We start from the raw sequence: 26180 nt of genomic DNA on the forward strand, positions 1-26180 counted from the left end.
AATAGCTAATACAAAGACATGAAATAGCATGCTATATAAAATATATAAAATTTGAGAGGCACTTGGCAAGCTCACCTCACTCAATAGAGCACACAACTCTTTTTTTTTTTTTTAACATTTGTTTATTTTTGGAGAGACAGAGCTCAAGCAGGGGAGGGCCAGAGGGAGAGGGAGAGGGAGAGACAGAATCTGAAGCAGGCTCCAGGCTCTGAGCCGTCAGCACAGAGCCCGACGCGGGGCTCGAACCCACAAACCATGAGATCATGACCTGAGCCGAAGTCAGATGCTTAACCAGCCGAGCCACCCAGGTTCCCCAACACAACTCTTGATCTTAGAGTTGCGAGTTCAAGCCCCACATCAGGTATAGAGATTACTTAAAAAAGAAATAGATGAAATTTGCTATGTCAAAAAGTACTGATGAATGAGACTGGAGAGACTAGGTCAAAAGGGGCCTCATATAGTCCTAAGGATTTGGATTCTGAGGTGATAGAAAGTTAAGGAAGGAAAAGGTATGAGACATTTTGATATCAAGCTATTTAATATTTTATTTGTATTATTGTCAACCTAGTTTAATATTGATAAGTAATTGAATGACATTTGATAATATAGAGCAGTGGTTCTTGGCCTTTTTTCCAGATCCTAACAAATAGAGAAATATATCACATTTCTATCACCATGACAGTGATTGTCATAAGGAAACAAACAACAGATGTGCATTCATTGAATGAAAGCTCTTACTATTACTGGCAGTGGCTTCTAACACTTCAGCTTTATTTATTTATTTTTTAAATTATTTTAAAAAATTTTTTTAAGTTTTTTATTTAATTTATTTCTGAGAGAGACAGCATGAGCAGGGGAGGGTCAGAGAGAGAGGGAGATACAGAATCCAAAACAGGCTCCAGGCTCTGAGCTAGCTGTCAGCAGAGAGCCCAATGCAGGGCTCAAACCCACGAACTGTGAAATCATGATCTGAACTGAAGTCAGACACTTAACTGACTGAGCCACCCAGGTGCCCCTAATGCTTCAGCTTTAAATACCACTCCCTAAGCATTTGGTAAAATAGTTAAATAATCTATTAAGTAGGACTTAAATATTCTAGAAACAATCTTACTTAAAAACCTTAACCTTTTATATTATATCAAACCATATGAAATTGCTGATACTTCATCATTTTAAGCTATAAGAATCTCCTTATGTTCTTAATAATGGGCTTCTAGTTTATTTGCTTCAGGTGAGTGGAAGGGGTCACATCCATTGTCTTTTATGACTTATGTGTCTGTTAACAGTAAGGATAGTCTCCTTAAACTTTAAATATGGGAAACATACATTTCTTATTTCTTTAGAAAATCTAGATTTTGTTTTTATCCAGACATCTGTGAGAGGTTTTTGTCAGTGGATTCACATAGTAAATGATTCCTTATGGTTTCTTCTGTCAGCTTTTAGTTTGGATGCTGAACAGCCTGATTATGATTTGGATTCTGAAGATGAAGTATTTGTGAATAAACTGAAAAAGAAAATGGACATCTGCCCATTGCAATTTGAGGAGATGATTGACCGTCTAGAAAAAGGCAGTGGTCAGCAGGTACAACTTCATTGTATATATAATAAGTGTGTGTTTCCATATCTATATGGAAACAGATAATGTTGGGGAACATTAACTCTGGAGCAGACTCTGGAGTTAACAAGCATGAATTCATATGCCATATCCGCCCAGTACTAACTTGCATAATCTTGAGTGATATGTTTAAATGTTTTTATACCTCATTTTCCCCCTCTGTAAAATAGAGATGATAAACACAATAAGACTGTTGTGAACATTAACTAAAATAATGTATATAAAGCATCAGTGACTGACATGTATAAGGCACTCCAGGTTTGCTGTTATTAATTATTGCTCTTTTATTGTCATTGAAAGTTGGAAGTACTTTTGAACTTATGTATATATTATAGGAAAATGACATAATGATTTTACATTTAGCCAGTCAGTCTGCAGGAAGCCAAGCTACTGCTAAAAGAAGATGATGAATTAATTAGAGAAGTTTATGAATACTGGATTAAAAAGAGAAAAAACTGTCGGGGGCCATCTCTTATCCCATCGGTAAAACAAGAGAAACGAGATGGTTCCAGCACAAATGATCCTTATGTGGCTTTTAGAAGACGTACTGAAAAAATGCAGACTCGAAAAGTAAGTGAATTTGGAAAACTTCTTTTCTAATTTTTTTTGATGTGAGAAAAATTATTTATACTTACAAATCTCTCAGTATCTGAAGCAGTATTTTAATTTGTGTTTAAATACACTTTCTATACAAAATAATGAAAAATATTCATTTAAAGTGAATCAACCTTAGGATTCATTACATAGCTATTAATGGTGTATTTTAAACTATTTTAAAATCCTATATAAAATTGATCCTGGTGATCCATATTCCCTTTCAGTTTCTTTAAAATTTGAACTAACCTATCAAATATATGTATTCTTATATGTCAATAGCTGTATTCAGAATGCCACTAGAGAAATGTTATTGACATTCAAGAAGCAACTTCTTATTTGCAGAATCGCAAAAATGATGAAGCCTCTTATGAAAAAATGCTTAAGCTGCGTCGCGATCTGAGTCGGGCTGTTACTATCCTAGAGATGATAAAAAGAAGAGAAAAGAGTAAAAGGGAGCTATTGCACTTAACACTGGAAATTATGGAAAAGAGGTAAAGTATACTTTAATAGCAATATTTCAGTAGGAAGTAAGGTACCATTAGCATTTTGTGTATTGAAGTATGGTACCTAAGCCATTAACCCTAGAAGTACCTTCTTTTAATAAGAAGTAAAGACTATGTAAATGTGTGGTATGATATACTTTGTGTAATTTTACATGTGTTTCTCTATTTCTTTACAAGTGACTGGGTTAAGTAAAATTAAAATATGCCATGGGGCACCTGGGTGGCTCGGTTGGGTGTCTGACTTCAGCTTAGGTCATGATCTCATAGTTTGTGGGCTCGAGCCCCACATCGAGCTCTGTGCTGACAGCTCAGAGCCTGGAACCAACCTACTTCAGATTCTAGGTCTCCATCTCTCTCTGCCCTGCTCACACTCTGTCTCTCTCTGTCTCTCAAGAATAAAATAAATATTTTTTTAAAAAAATTAAAATATGCCAGGCATAAGCTAATTTTTTTGTCCATATTTGAGTTGAGTGCAAGGCTGAGAGGGAGAGAACATTTTCAATCCTACAGCTTCTAATTTACTCACTAGGTGGTACTGGGGTTTTTTTTTTTTTACTGTTTTTTAAAACACATATTGGATTTTTTAACAGAGAAGTATAGAGAAGGGAGGGGAAAGGCCCATAATCTTAACATTCAGTCATTCAGGAAGGTGTGCAGTGAAAACTTGGAGCCTCGTTCTCCTGTTTCCCAGTCAGTATCTCCAAAGAATATTAAATTTCTTATAATTTGTTTCAGGAAAATTAGTTTTATAGTAAAGCACAAAGCAATTCAAATTAGCAGAAAGTTTCTCAATACCATCTTAGGCATTAATTTCAATATCTCCACCAAATCTTTCACCAAATTTGGTAAGTTATAGTTCGAACCTTTTTTTTTTTCCCAGTAGTCATCTATCTTTGGTACCAGGATAAAGCTAAAAGCCAAAAACTAAACAGAAGAAACAAAAGGAATTATGTAATCTTTAATTTTAATAAGCATTCAGCAAATAGTCAAAGTTTAATTGTACTCTTCAGTCTAATCAGTGTGTATTATTGTCTCAGGTATTAAAATTCTTAAGTATATAGAAAACTAACTTTAATTTTCTAAGGTTTTTTTTTTTTTTTTTTTAAATTTCAGGTATAATTTGGGTGACTACAATGGAGAGATCATGTCTGAGGTTATGGCACAGAGACAGCCAATGAAACCTACCTATGCCATCCCCATCATCCCTATTACTAATAGCAGTCAATTTAAACATCAGGAAACAATGGATGTGAAGGAGTTTAAAGCAAATAAGGTAGGGATGCCTACTTCGGATTCTGTGTCTCCTTCTCTCTCTGCCCCTTCCCTGCTCACACTCTGTCTCTTTCGAAATGAATAAATATTTTTAAAAATGTAAAAAAAAAAAGTAAGGTGATAAAAATTTTTGTGATAATAGTAGCTGATAATGGAATGGTATTTTATCATTAGAGTTAAAAAAAAACAAACATAAATTTTACCATAAAACATGCCACAAAGCTTGTGGTGCAAGATTGGTCTGTCAGTGCAACAGTAGGAATTGTAAAGAGAGATAACCATATACTGTAATGCCATAAACAATATAAAATTTGATATAAATATTTAGCATGTGTATATAACCATGCTACTTGCCATGACTTTTTCTTCCCAACATGGATTATTTTTGCCTCTAACCTTTCTTGCCTGTTGAATACTTCATACTTCTCCTCGCCTTTGCTATTACCTGCCATACATATTTCTAACATCACTCAGTTCATCAGCTCAGTCGCTCTTGCTTTTGTATTTTAGCCTTGTGCTGTGTTGTCCCTGTTTAATGATTTCATCTCTTTAGCATCTAAAACTGCTCAAATTCAAATCTTTACTACTCTAATTTTGTGACATCTCCACATTATAACTTTAGGTTCCAGTATGGTAATAGTTATCTGAGGTTTGCTTTGTGCATCTGTAAAATTATTTTCATTATTTTCCAAAAACTGATTTGTTAATTCATTAGAATAAGGACTAGATCCCCCTTTTTTATTCTCTTCTAGATTTTTCATAGAAAATTAAGAAAAAGGTATAGGAGCCAGTGATAAATACAAACTGCAGTTACAGGATTTCAAAAGCTCAAGAACTTCTTTTCTTCTATTTTAATTGGAACAAAATATTTTATAAGGTTATATTTAGGTTGTAGGAACATACCCATGTTTTGTAGAGACCAACCTTTAAGATTATACAATGTAAGATGACAAAATATAAAGTCTTCTATCTCTTCTGAGTATGAATGACTTCATTATAGCTATAAATTTCATTTTAAAACTTATCCAAACATTAAGGTTTGATGAACATGGTTTCTGGTGTTTGATTAATATATGACTTTATTGCAGCAAGATAAAGCTGATCTTACCCGACCTAAACGTAAATATGAGAAGAAGCCCAAAGTCTTACCATCGTCTGCTGCTGCTACTCCTCAACAGACGAGTCCTGCCGCACTGCCAGTCTTTAATGCTAAAGATTTAAATCAGTATGACTTTCCCAGCTCGGATGAAGAACCTCTCTCCCAGGTAAATAAGAGAAATTCTGTATGAATATAGAGGAGGGATGTAGGAAGTCACATGTTTTGACTCACTTCATTTTATTTAAAGGTTTTGTCTGGCTCTTCAGAAGCTGAAGAAGAAAATGATCCTGATGGTCCTTTTGCTTTCCGTAGGAAAGCAGGCTGTCAGTACTATGCTGTAAGTTTCAAGTTCTTTTTTTTGGTAACAAACTGTTCACCTTTAACCAACAAAATGAGATAATTTGGATTTTTTTTTTTTAAGCCTCACTTAGACCAAACTGGCAACTGGCCTTGGACTAGTCCTAAAGATGGAGGACTAGGGGATGTACGATATAGATACTGCTTAACTACCCTCACCGTACCCCAAAGGTGTATTGGATTTGCACGAAGACGGGTTGGGCGCGGTGGAAGGTAAGGTATTTCTGTATTCCTAGCATAGGGATATTTTTAGATAGCGAGTGGTCACATCTAGAGTTGAAAGTGAGGTAATCCTTCTCAGTAGCTCATTTGTTCCCAATTGCTGTTCTTAACTTATTTTTTGACTAAAATCCTTAAAGACACTGCAAAAAGTTGTTTCAGAAATTCTGGGAGATATCAGGAGAAAGGATTGAATAGGCTATGTTATAAAACTTGGGGCACTTGGGTGGCTCAGCCAGTTAAGTATTCGACCCTTGATTTTGGCTCAGGTCATGATCCAAAATCACATGATCCAGGGTCTTGTGATTGAGCCCCACATAGGGCTTCATACTGAGAGTAGAGCCTGCTTAAAATTCTCTCTCTCCCTCTGCCTTTCTCTCCTCACGCTTTCTCTCTCTAAAATAAAATAATTAAAAATCAAACAACAACAACAACAAGAAATGTCATGTAACCAGTATACTAAGTTTAACTCATCAGTGAAAAGGATCCAAGATCCATGCATAACCTGACCTTGACATCCCAGTTTTTCTGGATCTAATTGCTCTTCTTTTGTTTAAACATGATAGAACCTCTGTATATTTTAGATGCCTTTATGTGAGACTTAGTGTATTTGTGCAGGAGGCAAGAAGGAATTACAGAGCACATAAAAGTGCAGAAGAAGAAAGCTATTCCTATGTTGGTATTAAGGTGCTTTGGGGGGAAAAAATCTAAGGATGTAATTTATAGAGAATTATGGCTTATGTTTACATTTGTTTCATTTTTGAATCTTAATTTCAGTTTGTAATCACTTAAACATTAGTTTAGAATTGGGCACTGAAATATATTTTATTTATTGCTTTTCTCCCCATTATTGTGTTGACATCAATAGTAGTGAAAATTCTCTATGTTGGTTATATTTTATTCTGTACTAGCATTAGTCAGTGTTTGCATTTTAAGATAGACTAGAATCATTTTTATAAAGTTTATAAAAATATATCCTCTAGAGTACTGGATATCAAATACTTGGTCTATAAGAAATTTTAATGAGAAGCGCCTTAGATGGCTCAGTTTGTTGAACATCTGACTCTTGATTTTGGCTCAGATTATGATCCCAGGTTCGTGGGATCACACCCCACAGGCTCTTCACTGAGTGTGGAGCCTACCTAAAAATTCTCTTTCTCCCTCCCTCTCCCTCTATCCTTCTCCCCTGCTTGCACATTCTCTCTCTCTCTCTCTCTCTTTCAAAAACATAAAAAAGACAAATAATTTTTTTAAAAGAAATCTTAATGGTATAAAATATCCCAAAGATCACATACCTTTTACTGCTTTTCTCCTACCTCCCCCCTGCCCCTGCCAAAAGGAAAAAGAAAGAAATAAAAAAGAATGAAGTGTTTGTTTAATAGAGAAGAGGTATTTTATAAAGTGCTTTGGTGCTTTGTAATGGAAATAAAAACCTTTGGTTGAAAAGCAGTTTGAAAAGAAATAAAGTCTCATGTTTTATCAGTAACTTACACTGGTAGACCAACTCATAGAACTGCTGAAAGACTCCTACTGATGTCAAATGAATAGTACACCTTATTCTTTAGGCAGAGTCCTGTCTTTAATCAGATCATGATAAAGTAAAAACTTTTATCAGAAATGGAGAATTTTTTTTAGAAAAGAAAAGAAATTGGGAATTTAGCCTATAGGAGCCAAATACTGAAATAATCAAAGTTTTACCTTTTAAACATTTACTCTGAGATGGCTTTGGGGGAACTGAGGGCGTCTTTTTTACATAATTTGAATAACTATTTTACGTATATGTTTCCTGCCTTATTTTTAATAGGGTCTTACTGGACAGAGCTCACTCAGACTATGACAGTATGTTCCCTCATCTGGATTTGGAAATGCTTTCCTCTCCACAACATTCTCCAGTCAATCAGTTTGCCAATACCTCAGAAACAAATACCTCGGACAGATCTTTCTCTAAAGACCTCAGTCAGATACTAGTCAATATCAAATCATGTAGATGGCGGCATTTTAGGCCTCGGACACCATCCCTACATGACAGTGACAATGATGAACTCTCCTGTAGAAAATTGTATAGGAGTATAAATCGAACAGGAGCAGCACAGCCCGGGACCCAGACATGCAGTACCTCCACGCAAAGTAAAAGTAGCGGTGGTTCAGCACACTTTGGTATGTTTCTTTGTTGTGATGTACATTTTTATAGAAATGTCAGGTTCATTAATTTTGTGAGTATGTGGCCTATTATATTTAAGTTTAAAAGTCCTTTTCTGTCAAGACAATAAGGGAAAAAAGGACTTGGTTAAGTATTCATTTGAATTCTGTTTGTACATGTGTTTTCACTTAAATAAACCCACATTACAAAGGTGACTTATTACTGTTTAATATGTGACATTTGTTTCCTGGATACACTCTGTGAACCACAATTCCTGATTCATTAATTATATTTTCAAATAATAAGGAAAGAAAATGGATTGTTATTTGTTAGTATTTTGTACTTGGACACTTCTCTAGCCTTTTATTTAAACTGCTTAAAAGTAGACCAACAAGTTAGTAGATATGCAAAAGCCTTGCCTAATGACAGTAATGCAGAATAATTTATAAGAGAGAAACTAACATTTCAGAAAACAATATTTAAATTAAAGGATTATTTTAATTTTATAGGATTATTGTCATTTTGGAAACATTTCCAGATAATATCTACTTTAGCTTTTTGTGGCTATATTGTGAAATGTGTCTAAAATAAATGCTGTTTTAAAATACTCCTAAAATTTTAGCTTTCTATTTTAAAACATATATCTGTGTTATCTGAGGCATGTAGATTATAGAAATTCACTGTTAAAATTATGTTACTACAGATTTTTGTAAAGATCATTTAAATCAGATTTTGAAGGGACTGTAGAGATATTTATTGCATTGCCCCAATTATCTGGTAAGGCTACAGCTACACCTTCTGATAAATATGAAAATGTGCTGCTTATTCTTAAAGATCTCCAGATAAGGTTCTATAAACCAATTTACTTTGTGTCTGGAAAACAAGTATTTGTTTGAAATGGAAATCCTTAGTTCATAAGAAAAATAATCACATTTCAGAAATCATAGCAATCTATGCTTCTAGAAAGCTAGAAGATAATCTAAATTCTTCTGAGGCCTAACAAAGTAGTATAGTTACATTAATTTCAGAGTGTATTTATATCAAGGAGAGTTAGTTTTCCCTGCTATTACAGTCTTAAAAATCAAAATAACTTTTCAATATTAAGGAAACTATAGTGTGGGGTATAAACGTGTAATATGTTTTCCCCTGATTTTTAAGCTGTATAAATTCCTTGAAACTTCTTTTAGCAAATTAGCACGTTTCATCAATCCCATCTTCTCACTCCTTAAAATAGAGAAGTTGAGGGGGTACCTGGTGAGCTCAGTCGGTAGAGCATGAGACTTTTAATTTCTGGCTTGTTCAAGCCCCACATTGGGTGTAGAGATCACTTAGAAAAGTAAAATCTTTAATAAAAAAATTAGAGGAGTTGAATTTTATAACTATCCTAAGGATCTTTTAATGATCTTTTTTTAATGTAAATTGTTGTGCTATACTACATTGATACTACATGACTTACTTGATTTGTGTTTGCCAAAGAATATTAAAAGATGAACGTTGAACAGTAGTAGTATAACTAAAAGTTTAGCTGAAAAAAAAATTTAGTAACTGTGTGATTTTTAATCATTTCCTTGCCCATATATACAACTTTTAGAAAGTGGATTTATCAGGTTTTTGTCATTGCAATTATTGTTTTAAATTATCCCTTAATTTTTTACTAGATCTTTTATATACTTAGAGGATAGATGCCTACAGATTGCTATAGGGTAATACTTTATTCTTTGAAAATTTTTTTTTATAGTTTATTTATTTGTGAGACAGAGAGAGACAGAGCACAAATTGGGGAGGGGTAGAAATGGCGGGAGAGACACAGAATCTGAAACAGGCTCCAGGCTCTGAGCTGTTAGCACAGAGCCCGATGCGGGGCTGGAACCCACAAACCATGAGATCATGACCTGAGCTGAAGTCGGATGCTTAACTGACTGAGCCACTCAGGCGCCCCATATTCTTTGCTATTTGTGAATACTCCAGAAACCCAAAGCTCTTTTTATGCTCTATAAAGTATATTACAGTAGAATCATATCATATGTACATATAAGTGAATTCAACTATAGGCCCCTGGAGAAAATAAAATTTTAACAGTTCAAAAAGTGTACAGGATTCTAAATAGAATTCTACTGAAAAAATATATTCTCCAGAATTGTCCACTCTGGAAATGGCAGAAGTGATTCTGTTGTTTCTCATGGAGTGTTAGTGCCTCCATTGTTTCTTCATTCATAGGTGAAGCATTCACCTCCATCAGTGTCATTGTAATTTTAAAGATAAAGTTTTTCATATAGCACAGCCCTCATATACAAGCCAGACCATTTTGTCTGGTACTCAGTCACAAAAACTGATCTCATCTGATGCCAGAGGGAAAACTGTGCTGGGCTTATTGAAAGAGATAACATCCATCATGGCACACTCTAAAGTAATTTTCAAGGGTTAATTTTTATGATACTGACTTTGGAACTTAACTTTTAGATGAGACAGGAATCAGTTGACATATATGTACTTGCCTACTGCTTAAGCCAAGTATTTTGTTTTTTTCAGTCACTGTTTTAAATTTTAATATTTATTCATATATTGTGGCATAGTGATCCCCTCTGAACTAATCTTCCTTTTCCTAAATAATCACCTACAAGAGCCTACTTATTCTCATTTTCAAACAGGAAATTCTAAATGAGGATATTAAGAATCTGTTGTTTTTAGTAAAAGGTATGAGCTTTATTTAACACACCAACTTTTACAGCTTCTGGTGCTCAGAACTTTTTCGCTTGCTTCCCAATCTTGGCCATTTTGCATAGTTGTGTGGCCAGATGAGTAACCTGGTTAGTCAGGTATTAGGTAGTCTGGTTAGTCAGGTGCCAGAGTGCTTCATCCTCTGGATAACACACAGCAGAATGACACAGTGTTGAGGAACTTAGGAAGACTTAACTGTATGTGTGATTTAGGATTTCTGGGACTAGATCTTAGTATGTATGGCTAAATTGTATATTTTTAATAATCTTTAGTTAATGTGTGATTTGGACAGTTTCCAAATAGAATAGTCTTTTTTTTTTTTACTCTATAAAAGCACCTTTGTAAATTTAATGTTTGTTAAACGACTTAGTACTTATTTGCATGTGTTCAAGTTTGGGGGATATGAGATATCAGAACTAATACCTTTTTTTTCATAATTTAGAAAGGGCTATATAATTTAGAGACTAAATAGAAAAGTGGTTTGTAAACCACCATTCTGTGTTCAGGATTTGAATTCCCAGCTCCCACTGAAATTTCATCAGCATTCTACAGATTAGGTTTATTTTCATGAATTAATAGGATATGTGTAGCTGGAATGATGTTCTAAGTCTCAGGACCCCGTAGCTCACTTCAGTTAGTGAATTTACTTCATGAAAATTGTAACATGAAATTTTAAAAGGAACTCTAGATTTGAGCCTTAAATATTTTCATGGTTAGATTTCATAAAACTGTAGGACTTTAATCCTTATCCAAGTGTGTTTCACAGTTCAGAATTAGATCCTAAGCAGGGTCTGGAGTACTACCCATAGTAAAGTTAATAGTTTTCTCGTGTGCTGAAGGGCAAGCATATTCACAGTAAGGGGAAGATTGGGCCACAGATAAATCTCATGTTCAAGTAATTTGCAGCCAAATGAATTCAGGTTCAGTCATGTTTGGCCATCTACAGCAATATACCATCTCTTTCTTTTCAGGTTGGATTTCTGGGTGGCTGACAAATGCTTATGAACCACAAAAACTTTTGTTCAGGCTTGCTGATTTAGGGGATCATAGTTTAATACTCTATGAAGTCATTTCATTTTTATTTCTTTAAAGTTACCTTTTCCTGTATTAAAATACTTTTCTGACTACTCAAAGAAATTTCTAATTGAGAGTTATCTTTTAAAATAGATGTTTGGGTTTGTTGTTGTTAAGGGTTTTTTCCCCCTCTGTTTTGTTTTAACAAACAAAACAAAGTACATTTTGGTAATCTTAAGTCTACTCAAGCTGAATTTTCAAAGTATTAACTTTTTTCTAAGTACCTGTCATCCTCACTACTCCCACTTCAGATCATTTCAGTTGATCCGTTCCAGCTGCAGGAATGTGACTTAAAAGAGCAACAGGTTGAACTATAGGCTATTCCAGGTGTTGGGTTACCATATAAGAGTTTCTTTGTCCAAGTAGACTGGTAACATTTTAGATTATTTCACCTAAATTCCTACCCCAGAGAATTATTAGCAGCTACCAAAACAACAGTAGTTGCTGACCTTTGCCTAGACACCTCTAGGGAGGGCAAAGTCAGCAGTTCCCTAGATCAGGTTACTCTAGAATTTGGAATCTTATTTAGAAAATTTGTCCATATATTGAACAAAAGCTGCCTCCTTAAGTTTAAATCTACAGATTCCTCTTTTGCCCTTGGAAGCCTACTGAATAAGTTTTCTTTTTTCCAACAGCATAGTATCCTTCACATATTTGAAGTCCTGTCATGCTTCTTTCCTCTTCTCAGCTTTTAATCATGTCCGTCATGTGACTCCTCCCATAACTAGACTCCCTTCAGGTGTTCTGTATACAAGGGTGTTTGTTTTTTTTAAAAACACTTGAGTCACACTATTTGGGTATATAAAAAGTTTGATTATTTCTTGTAAATAATATTAAATATGAAACAAACTTTTACCTATTTCTTTTTATATTTAAAATCTTACTGGTTTGGGGATGGATTTTCCCCCTTCCACTGTTAACTGTCTTTGTGACCTCAGATGAAAGTTTCTTCATCTTTAGTGTGAACTTGTAGGAGGAGAAATCACCATGGATGCCTCCTGATCTAAAAATTGGGGGTTCTGTGAAATGCTTCTGATTCTAGGTTTGGTCATCTGTTGATGAAACCATCCTGTCCATCCTTAAGTAAATTGCACAGTTGACTACTACACCCTGTCTGGAGGTAGACCTGCAACCTTAACACCTTCTACCTTGATGGTCATTTTTATTTATTTACACTTAGCATTTGGTTAAACTTTGAATTAGAATGCCATCTGAAGTCTTCTCAGTTTTCTATATAAATAACAATATAAAGCCCAAATCAGATTGTATTCGCCCAAATTTACCACCTTACCTTTGTCCAGGCTTTTCCTACTTATTCATACAGCCTTTTAGAAGGATTAGAAATTTATTTCTCAGAAGACATATAAAATCCTTGTATCACATGGCTGAAAAAGTCTTTAGTTATTACCTAGCTTAATCTAAATATTTTGGATGAACATACTGAGCCCTAAAAGTTTCAGTTACTTACCTAGATAGACTCAGCTAGTTTTGAGAGAGCCAAGAGCTAAAAAAATAAATAAATTTAGGTTTCTTGGCCCCTACACCAATGGTTTTTATTACTATCGCTTTCAGCTTATATGTTGCTCAGCATACTCATTTCTTCTAAATCATTTATTGAAAATGTCTGGGGAAAATTTCATAACTAGACTCCAAAGGTGTAACAATATCTAAGCAGTAGGTTTACGATACTGATCTAAAATCATGATGAGTGTTAGGTGCATTTTTATTTCTAAATCTGAATTAGGAAGAAGTTAGCAGTTGTTTAAAAGTGAAATTCACAGGCCTCTCAAGAGACCAAGGATTAAAATGTTAACTTATATTAGGGCAAAAATATTTGGAACCTCTATTCAAATCAACTTCAGATTTATTATTACTAAATTTTTTATTAAAACATAAAGCAGAGTTCTACAAAATATTTTCATTTGTATAAATGGAGTTTTTTTATACATAGGTCTTCCAGTGAATGCTAAATTATAGATATATAATAACCTGAACTTGCAGAAATGATCCTTTTTCTAAAAATTTACTGAGAATCCCCTCCTAGGGAATTCAAGACGTAGACAACTCACTCAAATTTAGGAAGTGTAAATCTCAAAAACATTATGGCAAAACTATATAATAAATTAAGTTGCTTTTTATGGATTTTTTAAAAACTAAAGATAAATGTTACAGTAATTAGAAACCATCATTCAGGGCAGCATTAATTTTTCTTTAGGTTTGATATCAGCACATTTCTATTGTATGGAAATGGTCATTTTGACACAAAGTTACTTTATGTAAATATTTACAGGTTATCCTATTACCAGTAAAAGTCTTCCCTGTAATATTCAGATCTGAGAAATACAACATAGTAGGAAAAGAAACTTATCAAAGAACAGGTATCAACTAACATTTTTATAAGAAATTGTTTTTGCTCCTGTAGCCTAAGTTCAAGTGTAAACTAAGTGTACACTTAGTTCAAGTGTAAAGCCTGTGTAGACATTAATAACTTCTGAGGTTTTCTTAAATATTATTTCATAATTTTCATTGAGAATATGGTAGAATTTCTACCTGAACATTTTGTAGTGGTACTAGGCAGAAAGATGTATCCTGGAAGATAAGGTTTCTTTATGAGTTATGAGTGAAAAATCTAAAACTTGATGAAGTGAAACTCTCTTCAACTAAATTATTAAAATGCAATTAAAGACAACAGCAAATTAGGTGGACAGTGTTTTGAAAACATTAAACTTTAGATTGAGGAAATTTGCATTGCATGATTTATAGATTCCCTGGTATTCAGGGATGCATGATAACCTTTTTTGTGTTTTGAAATAATTCTTAACCAAACACCACAGGCTTCTTAAAGAAGCCTTTAAAGTCAGATGTTGTGATTGTATGTGCCCTTTTTTTTCCTTTTTTTAATTGGCAAACATAAGAAAAAGAAAAGAAAAAGGTTTCCTTTTTAAAAACTGCACACACTTTTTTAGGGGGGTAATAAATGAACATTTTTTTGTTTGTTTTTTTTAGAACTGAGCTCTCCATAGACAAACATAAGTAGCATAACACAGTGTCTTTCCTCAGACATCATTCTGTACAGTAAATCAACATAAACAACTCCGTTCTTATTGACTGGATTTTTTCCAGGTGGGTTAATTGGGTGGGGAAAATTAATTAACCTTAACATTTGGAGCCTCTTGTCTTCCTGTTAAAGGATGAGTTCTTTAAAAAAATAAAATAAAATAAAAAAGGTAATAAACCAACAACCTTATATTCCATATAGAGGAAATGTTTGTAATGGCTAAAATTAGAAAATATGTAGAACAATTAGTATTTATACACAGAACTGTTAGGGATCATCTGAATGCATTGGGATAGTAGTATGAGTAAACTAGAAACTAAATGATAATTATCAGATTTCTTCTCAAGCTCCGTGCCAAGTTGAATACTAAATACGTGGATTTAAAAAGCTGGATTACCTTTTTACATTGTCTAGCACAAGTGTCACAGCTTACAAAGATACTGGTTCTGAAACTTGAGAAGTGAGCATTTCTCTTTCCTATGTTGTTATAACTCAGGAAGTTTATAATTTTGTTTTTCTTTAAACTCAAGCCACTCCTGATAAATGTGGTTGTAAAAATGCTGGATTTTTCATATGGAAGTGATCTTTAGCAGGATCATGAGCCTTTGTTGAATGCTTTAATTTTGGACAAAAAATTTTTTAATGCTGAATTTGTTTTAGTATTGTAAGATATGTGTGGTATCTGTGTGTTTTTATAAAGTATTTCCTCGTTTTATGTTCAGCATTTACAGCCGAACAATACCAGCAACATCAACAGCAACTGGCACTAATGCAGAAACAGCAGCTTGCACAAATTCAGCAACAGCAAGCAAATAGTAATTCCTCCACCACCACTTCACAGGTGAGGGATTTGTCTGTCTTATGATTATCCCTCATTGTTTCCCACCAGAGTTCATCTCTAATTACCAACTGTTGTCATAGAACCTTGCATCTAACCAGCAGAAAAGTGGCTTTCGCCTGAATCTACATCATAGCCATTCTATACAGGGTTTAGAAAGAACATTACAGGTGAGTATGGAAGCTGTTGCCTCTGCTCCCTATTTTAAAAAATAAAGCTAAAAAGCATAGTTAAATGAGTCAAGACACTGTCTTCCAAGTCTGTCCTATAGTCTTTGAATTTTCCTTGTTAGTATATGATCTCACCCGGCTCATTATCTTAGGTATTTTAATTATTATTAAATTTTATCTTAAATTACATACTAAACCTCTTTTACTAGTAAAAGAAATCACTTTTCAACCTCAGGCATGATAAATGTTTTGCCATTTAAGCAGATTTAAGGCTTAAAGTCTGAAATTTGAATCTAAGCATCTTGGAAGAAAATTCATTTATTTAAAGAAATTCAAAGGGCCTCTTAATTTCTAGGCCAAGTTATGATATGATACTTTGTTACTCCTGTTCTAAAAGGGTAGTTATCTTCTTGTCCCAAAGATACCTTTAGTTTTGTGTGTGTGTGTGTGTGTGTGTGTGTGTGTGTCTAAGTTAGGTGAAAGAAGCTTACATACTCCTTTTTCATGATATGTATTTGCAAATCACTGAAATGTTTTACTAGCATATTTCTCATCTGACACTTCATGTTGGAGGTTTACTGTTTCCACATTCTAGAAGGTTTATTTTTGTAATTGACTTATCCATATTACATAGTGTCACATGTGAAGATCAAAATTCATAATCCCTGAGTTCTTAAATTGTTTGAACATTCTTCAAACTTCTAACTGTCAAAAGAGATGAAGATATTTCAGGGGTTTGCCACTTTGGTTTATATTCAAACTGATTTTGGTATAGCTGTGTAACTTTAATATTGATTTGAGATTAAGTGATGCTGATTAGATTTGTTTTGTATTTTCTTTTTAGGGTTTTGTTTCCAAGACTTTGGATTCTGCTAGTGCTCAATTTGCTGCTTCTGCTTTGGTGACATCAGAACAACTGATGGGATTCAAGATGAAGGATGATGTGGTGCTTGGAATTGGGGTGAATGGCGTCCTTCCAGCCTCAGGTAAGGATGAAGACATTTAAAATTTGTTCTGATATTTGTAACGTTTATTTCTAACAAACACCAAAGTCGTACATTGTTTAGATGCGTCTTTCTTTTTCTCTAGGAGTATACAAGGGCTTACACCTCAGTAGTACTACACCAACAGCACTTGTACATACGAGCCCGTCAACCGCAGGTTCAACTTTGTTACAGCCTTCAAACATGACACAGACTTCAAGTTCCCACAGTGCACTGAGTCATCAAGTAACCGCTGCCAATTCTGCAACAACTCAGGTTCTGATTGGGAACAACATTCGATTAACTGTACCTTCATCAGTTGCCACTGTAAACTCTATTGCTCCCATAAATGCACGACATATACCTAGGACTTTAAGTGCTGTTCCATCTTCTGCCTTAAAGCTGGCTGCCGCAGCAAACTGTCAAGTTTCCAAGGTTCCATCTTCATCTTCTGTAGATTCAGTTCCAAGGTCAGTAGTTATTTTAAGCCTAAAATGTTTGAAAAATAGTAGCTGTAACTTAAATCCTCTAGCAGTGCTCTCTACTTATTTGTGTTTTTTGCTCTTTTCCTTATATACATTAAAAATGTATAGGAGCATCTGGGTGTCTCTGTCGGTTTAGCATCTAACTCTTGATATTGGCCCAAGTCATGATCTCGAGATTGTGGGATCCAGCCCTGCATAGGGCTCTGCACTGACAGTGCGGAGCTTGCTTGGAATTCTCTGCCCCTCCCCAGTGCGCACTCTCTTTCTCTCTCCTCAAAATAAATAAACTTAAAAATATATATATAGATGAGAATTCCTGATTTATTCAAGACCTAAACAGATCATTGTTATAATTCAATACTGTTGACAATTTGATCTAAATGGTATACTGAATATTGCATATATGCTTTGAATATCACTTCCGTAGTATAATAATAGCTTTTAAAGCTCTTGTTTTTCTTCTACCTTCACATGGAGGGAGTTCTCTTTAGAATGTTTCTTCTGTTTGTTTTCTTCCGCAGCTTCTTGTGTAAACACAACTGATAGAACGCACTGTGGCTTGTATGCTAAGCTGCTCTTAATAATGTAGAGGCTGACAGTGTGCCAGGTCAACTTTTATTCAAACCATTATTTTTATGTTAATTTGTCATCTTGAGTTTCAGTAGATGGTTTAGAATCTTTGTTCAGGCTCTCTTTTGTTTTAAATATTAATGGTAATTAGAATCCTGGTATTTACAAAGTACTATGAGGGAAACAAAAAGAGAAAGACCAGGGGTTTTCAGTTTAGTTAGGAAACAAGCATAAAGGTGTAAAAATTAAATACTGTTAATTGTGAGTAATGGAGAAAGTTGTTCTTGTATCACAAAGCATTATAGCCTTGTCAGATTAATTGTATAGACTATGGCTATAATTTCAATATAAGAAGTGGTCTTTTCACACCAGGGGTATTCTGGGAAAGTTCTACAAAATAAGATCAGATTTGATCTTGTCTGGGCAGAGAAGAGGATGAGACAGTTGGAGAAATGCAAATGCGTTCAGAGGTTAACAACTAAACTGATTTGTCTAGAGGTTTGGGAATGTTAGTCGTTCAAGTTGGAGTGGTAGGAAGTGGGCAGACTTTGGAACGCCTTGGATGCCAGACTGATAGGTAGACTTCCTTGGCCGAGAGTGGTCCAAGAGGGAAGAGCAGGCTTTGTAGCAACAGACTGTAGCCTTCAGTTTCCAAACACAGGCATCCCCGTCTGCTTCTCAGTTTAAGTAATAGTTACTGTCTGCTCCTTTCAAATTCATTCTTCTTATTTTTGTGGGTCTGGTCATAACTAATCAATCAATTCTTCTTACCTAAATATATAATACATGGTTTTCATTGTTGTAGAATTATATAACCATATGACTCGCAGTGTATGGTAAACTTACCTATCACTTATGTTAGTCCCTTGGTTTTCAAAATGAGGGAAATGAGATCCAGAGAAGTTAACGGATTTCTACAAGCACATTCAGGTGCTAGAACAACTGTGACCCTGGTCTTCTAATTACCAGCTTAATAGCTCTCCTGCTGAGCTGCACATACAGAACAGTGACTTAAAGTCCAGACATGATCATCTCAGTCACATTTGTTCCTTTTTTAAAAGAGGAGGAAAATGAAATTATAGACTAAAACTTGGGAATTTTTATGTTTTTTAACATCTGGGTTGCTTGGCTGCTGCTGCAATTTTATTGGTAATATAGTTGACCATGGAATTTATGGTGGACAGAAGAGGCCTGACTTATGGTTGTATTTTCCTGATAAAAAACTATAACGGTTCATATTCCTCTACTTGTATCTTATCCCAAAAAAGTCACATTTCTTCCCATTATTAAAAATACTTAATAATTTTTTTATTGGGGACATAGTCTTGATTTGTTAAATTTGTTGCAGATAAGTAATTTAATTAAACTTTATTTCAACAGGGAAAATCATGAATCAGAAAAGCCAGCACTAAACAACATAGCAGACAATACAGTAGCGATGGAGGTGACGTAGCTTCCTCAGGAGTGGAACCGCAGCCTGGGGACTTGATTAGGTGCTATGCATCAGTAGCATTTTGAATGCAAGGGATGATGGAATGCAGCACATGCGTTTCTGTGGCAGCTGTGGGGACTTGACAGCAATGCTCATCTCTCATGCTTCAATTTTTCTTTTCTTATTGTTAATAGGAAAAAATCAACATCTGTAAATTAAGAATACAGCAATTATCTGTACAGTACTGCATATTTGTAATACCCTTGTATATATGTTACTTGAATACAGAAATGTTCATTTGTGATGCTTTGCACTTGGGGTGGGGGGTGGGAGGGAAATAAATTGCAACAAAGAGTGTGAGATGTGAGATTGTATAGAGATGAAGTGTCATCACATCATGTGCATGGTGCGGAACCTGCTGTTTTATCTATTTATTGTGCCGTGTTTACAGTTTTTTGTACACTGTACCTTCATTGGTTCCTGTGCTGTAGTAAATGTGTTAGGTAGCTGTGGACTCCTTGGTATTTTGTAAATGGTATAACATAACTTGGTTCCCCTCTGGGTCCCTGAGTTTTCTGTGTATCATGTGAAAAAAATGGTGACATACATACAGAATTTTACAAAAAAAAAAAAAAAAAGGCATCAGTTTTTAAAAAATGGGGAATGTACTGTTAAATGGGGATCTTCCTGGTCTACTATCATTAGGACAAGTAACAAGCTAAAAATGAAGTCTCTTGAATCTTCCCATCCCCAGTTGCCCACAAAGCTGTGGGCAGTTTCTGGTACTTAAAGCACTAATGTTATGTTGCTGCTCTACAAACAGCCCAGTAGTCCCATTTCCTTCCACACCAAAAAGTGTTAAATCAAGTATGCAAATGGAGTCCTTACAACTGGAGTTTATGTTGTCTTGCCCTTTTTTTAGCACAAAAAAAAATTGTACTTTTTTATTGTCGAATTGTTGAAAAGACTTCATTCTTTACTTGTTCTTACAAAAAGGATATAAGGGAGAAGAATGCAGTAATTGCTGTACGTGTATCATCATTCCAGTTTCTAAAAACAGCCAGCCAGCTTTTTTCCTTTTCAGATTCTCCAGAAGGCTGCAAGGCCAGAACCACAAATATCGGGTGCCTTCCTTTGGAAATATTTGACCTCTCTTCTGTGAAGAGAATGGTACTTAACAGACTACTACCAGTGCTTTGTCAGTACCGAAGTCTGAATGCCCAGTCCAATGGCATACATGATCCTTAAGGTTTTTAATCCCACCTGGAAAAATTGTGATAGAATTCTCACAAAATAAACCCAGGGCATTACATGTTGACAAACTAACGTGTAGTGGTCTCTTGCTTTTATTTTCAATCCAGGAACTCCTGTGTGACTTTAATTGGAATCACTCCATAAAGGGGGGACTTGGGAATGGGAGTGATGACTCTAAGTTCATTTATTTCAACAATTATTGAATGAACGCTATGCTTAGATCCTTGAACAGTGGAAAAATGCCTTTCCTCATGGAGTTTGTAATCTCACTGAGGGATAAAAACAAAAGAAGTAAGATTTAAATTGTATTATAATAAGTATTAGGGGGAAAGTTAATGCAAGGAAAGGGGAGAAGCAGTGCTAGGGGAGGGTGGAGGGTTCAGTTTCAAGTCAGGCGGGCAAGGAAGGGCTCACAGACGTGCTGCCATTTAATAAGAGACTTGAAGTTGGGGGGAGCGCATTCCAGGCAGAGAGGTTAAGTACCAAGAACCTGGGGTGGCAGTAGCGAGCCTGGCTCGCTAAAGGAAGGGACAGCAGTGTGGCTGTGCAACAGGAAAGCAGAGAGTAGGGCAGGTTGAGGAGTAATGGGGAGTCTGCTCAGGGCCTGTAGGTGATTTTAAGGACTTGGCTTTTCCTCTGCTTGAGAAAAGGAGATGGAAGCAGAGAAGTGATGTGATCTGAAAAGGTGCCCCTGGCTTTGTCGGTCAGAATATACTGCAGGGGGAACCCAGTGAGGAAGCAAATTGCAATGATCCAAGTGAGAGAGAATAGTGACAAGGATGGTAGTGATACTGTAAGGGGCCCTTGGGTTCTCTAAGCATTAGAAATTAGTAAGAGGCCAAAAGGGAGCTCTAGGCAGGGCTTTAAAAGGGACTTCTGCTCAAGCACAAGGTAAAGAGCACAAAGGAAAGAATCCTCAGGCTGACTCCCCAAGAAGGGATTAGGGAGACTTTTAAAGATAAACTTGGGTGGGGAAAGGGTGACCTGTAAGCGTGTAGAGGCAGGGTTCTATTAACACCTCTGCACTTAAAGATCATGCTTCTTCATGCATCACATGTCTAATATGTTAAATCTCCACCCCTAAGTGTGGATCTTAGTATTATAATGAGGGGGAAAGATGGTGAAATGTCAGCGCTCTGGTCCATCTTGGCACAGACTGATTTGGTCTGGTCTTTTACCAGCCTTTGTAGTAAGCTTCCTTCTTTCAATGAGCATCCTCCCTCCACATTCCTGCAAGATAGTCTACTCAACAGGTATAGAGTTGTAGCTTTTTTTTTTCTTTTTGTCCTTATGAAGGCAGCCTAGGAATGCTGGATTTCACAGGTTTGAGGGGACCCAAGTCTATTCCCTGCTCTGTGTCAATAGTGAGAAGTAGTTGGATTCTCTTTACCTTTTAAAGGTCAGCGCAGTAAGTTTTTGTTCACCTTGAATAGATGTAAGGTACTTGAGAGAATGAAGATTTAAGGATGACTCCCAAGATTTTAGCCTGAGCAACTGGCCACAGTTGGAAAGCACTGAGGAAGAAGTGGGTTTGAGGAAAGCTCAGTTTTGGGCTGTTAGAGATCCAGTAGACACCCGAATAGAGATGTTAAACATGCAGATACATACAAAATCTGGAATTTGGAGGAGAGGTCTGGGCTGGAGATCAAACTTTAAGAGTCATCTTCATAAGATGATGTTTGAAGCCATGAGTCATTGAGATCTCCAAGAGAGTGGATTAAATATTGGTATAATAAATACAGTTATCACTGGTGGAGTGTTTTAGTGTTATTCTTACCTTGAAGAGAATTCCCTGTCTCAAAGGCATAGACTTCCAGTTTGTATAAGTACTACTTGTCTTTATTCTGTTCCATAGTCTTTAAGGAAGAAGACAAAAAGCTGCCTTTCAGTGCTGGTGGTTGATAAGTGTGACTAAAATTAAACTGCTGGTTTAAATATACTCAATAATTAGGATTCAAATTAAAATTTCTTAATAAAGTCCAGCAGATAGAGTGAGGCCTGGGCTTCCAGAGTCTCTTAGGAATGCCTGCTCTTCACAAGCAAATTTAGAAATGGATTGAGGAACCAAAAAACGAGTCTTCATCAAACATACCCAGTTAGGAATTTGAAATGAGTCTTGGAATGGGGCAGATACATGGCAGATCGACTAGTAATCATCAACATCCATGTGGTACTTATTCACTCCCTCATTTTAGCATACCAGCTCTGAGATGCAGAGAAAATACTAATTTGTATCATTTACATTTTAAAATACGGGAGTTCATTCCAAATGGAATCTTCAGCCTCTCAATGTTTTGCTGTCTTCTATATACTCCATTACCAACGTTATAATAACCAAAATTGAAGGACAATACAGAGTAACAATTTAAACACAAAGATGTTAGAAAAATAGGTCATCAAGGGAACCTCGACAGCAGGTGTAGCTAATAACTATCCTTTATTGAGTATTTACAATGTAACATCCTATGTCTAGTAATTATCTCATTTATTCCTTACAATAATAATTTTATACAGATGCTAGGATTATCACTATTTTATAGGTGAGATTGCCTCAAAGTTATACAGTGAGTACCAGTCCAGGATTTGAACCCATCTACCAAATTCCAAAGCTGTTGGTATTTGCTTCCCCCTACTTAGTGAGTAAGCCTGGAAACAGATTTCTAACATAATTTCTTAGTAACCTCTGCTCCTGTTGTGCTCCTAAAGAAATTGGTACTGCTGATTCTGTTACCCTAGTATTGTTCTACTTTTATCTGTTTCATGAGCAGAAGCCCAAAAAACCTCCTGATCTGTGACTCTTTGCCCTAGATATAAGTTTTGTTTCTTGAAAAGGACTATGTAAATAGCGTCTTCTGGACTCCAAATTTAGGAGTTTTGTGAATATTGTAACAATGTATAATACCCTAAAATATTACTATACCATATGTTACAGACAGGTAAAGAGGATTTCACATTCCTCACTAAGAGCAGATCTACTTGTATCTATTTTATATATTGATGTTCTTTATGAAATATAAATTCTTTAGAAGGATTCTACTGTTTTTAGAAAGTTTGAAAAAAGCAGCAATAGAGAAATAGACAAGTAGCACATTGATTCAACAAATATTAACTGCCAGGCAATGATATTTTCATAGGATATACATTGAATAACAGGCTAGGCAAAATTAAACATTAAAATCAGTATTAGAGAAGAATGTCTAATGGAGTCATCTTGAGATTTTAAAAATACAACTTTCATCTAGCTTTGGAAATTATCTGTGGAAAACATCACTGGAAGTACCAAATGACAATTCCTTATTTTCTCACAAGGGTATATTCTGGACAAATTAGGCACACACAAACACACACAGTTTCAGATAGGCAGATGTAAGCCATACATTTTGAAAGAGAATCCAGTCTTAGAGAATGATCTGCCCTACTTTTGTAGTTATATGAAACAAAAAGTCCTAGTATGTAGGACTATAAGCATTATAGAACATTAGTCTTTACTGAAGACTATTTCTGACCACCTATATTAGTTAACCTGTGGCTGTGATAATAAATTACCAAGTGATGGCTTTAAAACAACAGAAATTTATTCTCCCATAATTCTGAAGACCAGAAATCCAAAGTAAATTTCTGCTGAGCTGAAATCAAACTGTCTGCAGGACCCTGCCATTGGATGCTCTTTGAGGAGAATCCATTGTTTTGCATCTTCCAGCTTCTGATGGCTGCCTGGCTGGCATTCACTGGTGCATGGCAGCAGCAGTCCAAACTCTGTCCATCTCTGTGTTCACACTGCCTCTCTCAGTGTGTCTGAAAACTCCCTCTGTCTTTGTTTTATAGTACACGTGCAGTTGCTTCTGGAGCCCACCCACATAATCCTGGATAAACCCTTCAAGATCCTCAATTTAATCACATCTTTTGCCATATAAGATAATATTCACAGGCTCTGAGGATTAGAACTTGGACATACGTTTGAGGCCACCATTCAACCCACTATACCATGGTACTTCTGTGGCTCCAAATATCCAACCAAAAGATAGTTAAAAAGCAAGGTTTACCCTTGTATCAAGCCATTGTTTTAAGTAGCTAGAATGTATTTATTTTTTTAGTTCTGGTTTGTGCATCTCAAGAAAAAAATTCTTAAGTTTCCAGAAAAAGCATCCAGAATGATCATGGATATAAGAGAATTGTATTGTGGGAAGACTGAAAACATTTGGTCTCTAGTCTGGAAAGATGAAACAAGCTATGACCAAAGTTTATAAGGGATAGAAGAGAATAGCATTGATTTTGTTCACCAATAATTGAAATTCTAAAAAGAGAGCTTCCCTATCTCACTCACCCACCCACACACACACATCTGTCTGGGGAATTATTTATGATTGGAGGAAGAACCATGTAAGTTTACAGTGAGTAAAGTTTACACTGGTGAGTGCTTATACATCAGCTAAAAAGTTCACAACAGGTTTAATGTATGCAATAAAATTGATATACTGTTCATCAATTAGGGATTCTCTAATATAAATCTTTATTCCAAGGTAGCCATCATAAAACCATCTCAAATTTCCTTTAGACTGATCTGATTTTACTCAAGTCAGATTTTATTATTTATCACTTGAGCTCTTGACTCTAAACTCAAGCCAGTTCAGTTCAGTATGCTAACTACTAACCACATGACAACTTAACTGTAAATTAAAATTAAAAGATTCAGTTCCTTAGTCAGACTAGCCATTTTAATAATCTTCAAAAGTCATTTGGCATAGTAGCCACCATTTTAGACAGAAAAAATCTAGGACATTTATTTCATTGCAGAAAGTTCTTATTAGACAGTGAGGTTCCATATATTTTACCATTTCCACTTGTATGTCTTTAACAGATTTCACACTCAATATGTTCCACTCTAAGGTCATCTGTCCTCTTCCCCTTCACGCCTAAAGAATCCACATGTGCAATTTGGTTCTTCTCTAGTGTTCTCTATCTTAAGAAAGGGCACCACTATTTACCCATCTCACTGAGCAAAAAACCTGAATCATCCTTATTTTTTTCTCCTTCTACCTAACCTCCTACATTCATCAGGCAAAAATGATTTTTTTTTTTTAAATTCCTCTATGGGGCACTTGGGTGGCTCAGTCAGTTAAGCATCCAACTCTTGGTTTTGGCTCAGATCGTGATCTCACGGTTCAGATTATGATCTCATGGTTCATGGGTCCAAGCCCCACATCGGCTCTGTGCTGACAGCATGGAGCCTGATTGGGATTCTCTCTCCCTCCCTCTCAGCCCCTCACTTGATTCCTTGATATCTCTCTCTCTCTCTCTCTCTCAAATAAGTAAACTTTAAAAATAGAAAATTAATAAAAATTCCTCTATGTAATGTCCCTGGTGTGAATTCCAAACAGTTTTTGAGCACTTACCAAATGCCAGCACTGCTCTAACCACTTCACATTATCTCATGCAATTCTCATAACCAACGCCACTGGGTGTGGCTGTACAGGTTCTGTTACTATTGACTATGTGATCTTGTCTAAATACCATACTCTCACACTCCACAATTTACCGTTGAGGAACCACAACTTACAGACGAGAAAGCAACCTACCTCAGGTGGGATTAACTCCAAATTATTTTAATTCCTGAGTCCACATATGTAATTAAAGGCCATATTTTTAAGTAACAATCTAGCTTTAGTGAGGACAAGTGCAAAGTATTACATTTGTGGATAAATAATACTGTATGTAGAAGTTTGTACTTTCAAAGTTAAAAGTTATAAAAAACCAAAGGGGCTTGACTTCAAGGAAGAAATACTCTCTTGTTCTTCA

The 26180-nt window shown here is 35.5% G+C and overlaps 1 protein-coding gene across 3 annotated transcripts in view; it reads left to right on the forward strand.

Moving 5' to 3' along the window:
• Window positions 1-20456, forward strand: part of EPC1 (enhancer of polycomb homolog 1) — a 68839-nt gene extending 48383 nt beyond the window's left edge. The window contains exons 3-15 of one of the 3 annotated variants that reach the window (XM_039248663.1): window positions 1437-1582; window positions 1979-2185; window positions 2555-2703; window positions 3829-3988; window positions 5076-5252; window positions 5334-5423; window positions 5508-5656; window positions 7467-7819; window positions 15375-15493; window positions 15574-15660; window positions 16505-16646; window positions 16750-17113; window positions 19079-20456. In XM_039248663.1, coding sequence (XP_039104594.1) covers window positions 1437-1582; window positions 1979-2185; window positions 2555-2703; window positions 3829-3988; window positions 5076-5252; window positions 5334-5423; window positions 5508-5656; window positions 7467-7819; window positions 15375-15493; window positions 15574-15660; window positions 16505-16646; window positions 16750-17113; window positions 19079-19151 — 2216 coding nt within the window. In that variant the 3' untranslated portion in view covers window positions 19152-20456. Of the gene's footprint in view, window positions 1-1436; window positions 1583-1978; window positions 2186-2554; window positions 2704-3828; window positions 3989-5075; window positions 5253-5333; window positions 5424-5507; window positions 5657-7466; window positions 7820-14600; window positions 14714-15374; window positions 15494-15573; window positions 15661-16504; window positions 16647-16749; window positions 17114-19078 lie in introns of those variants that run through there. The other 2 variants (XM_039248664.1, XM_039248665.1) reach the window with 2 other exon arrangements.
• Window positions 20457-26180: the final 5724 nt, after the last annotated feature.

This window comes from Hyaena hyaena, unplaced genomic scaffold (assembly GCF_003009895.1).
Source record: "Hyaena hyaena isolate Hyena2069 unplaced genomic scaffold, ASM300989v1 scaffold_314, whole genome shotgun sequence".
Classification (NCBI taxonomy): Eukaryota; Metazoa; Chordata; class Mammalia; order Carnivora; family Hyaenidae; genus Hyaena; species Hyaena hyaena.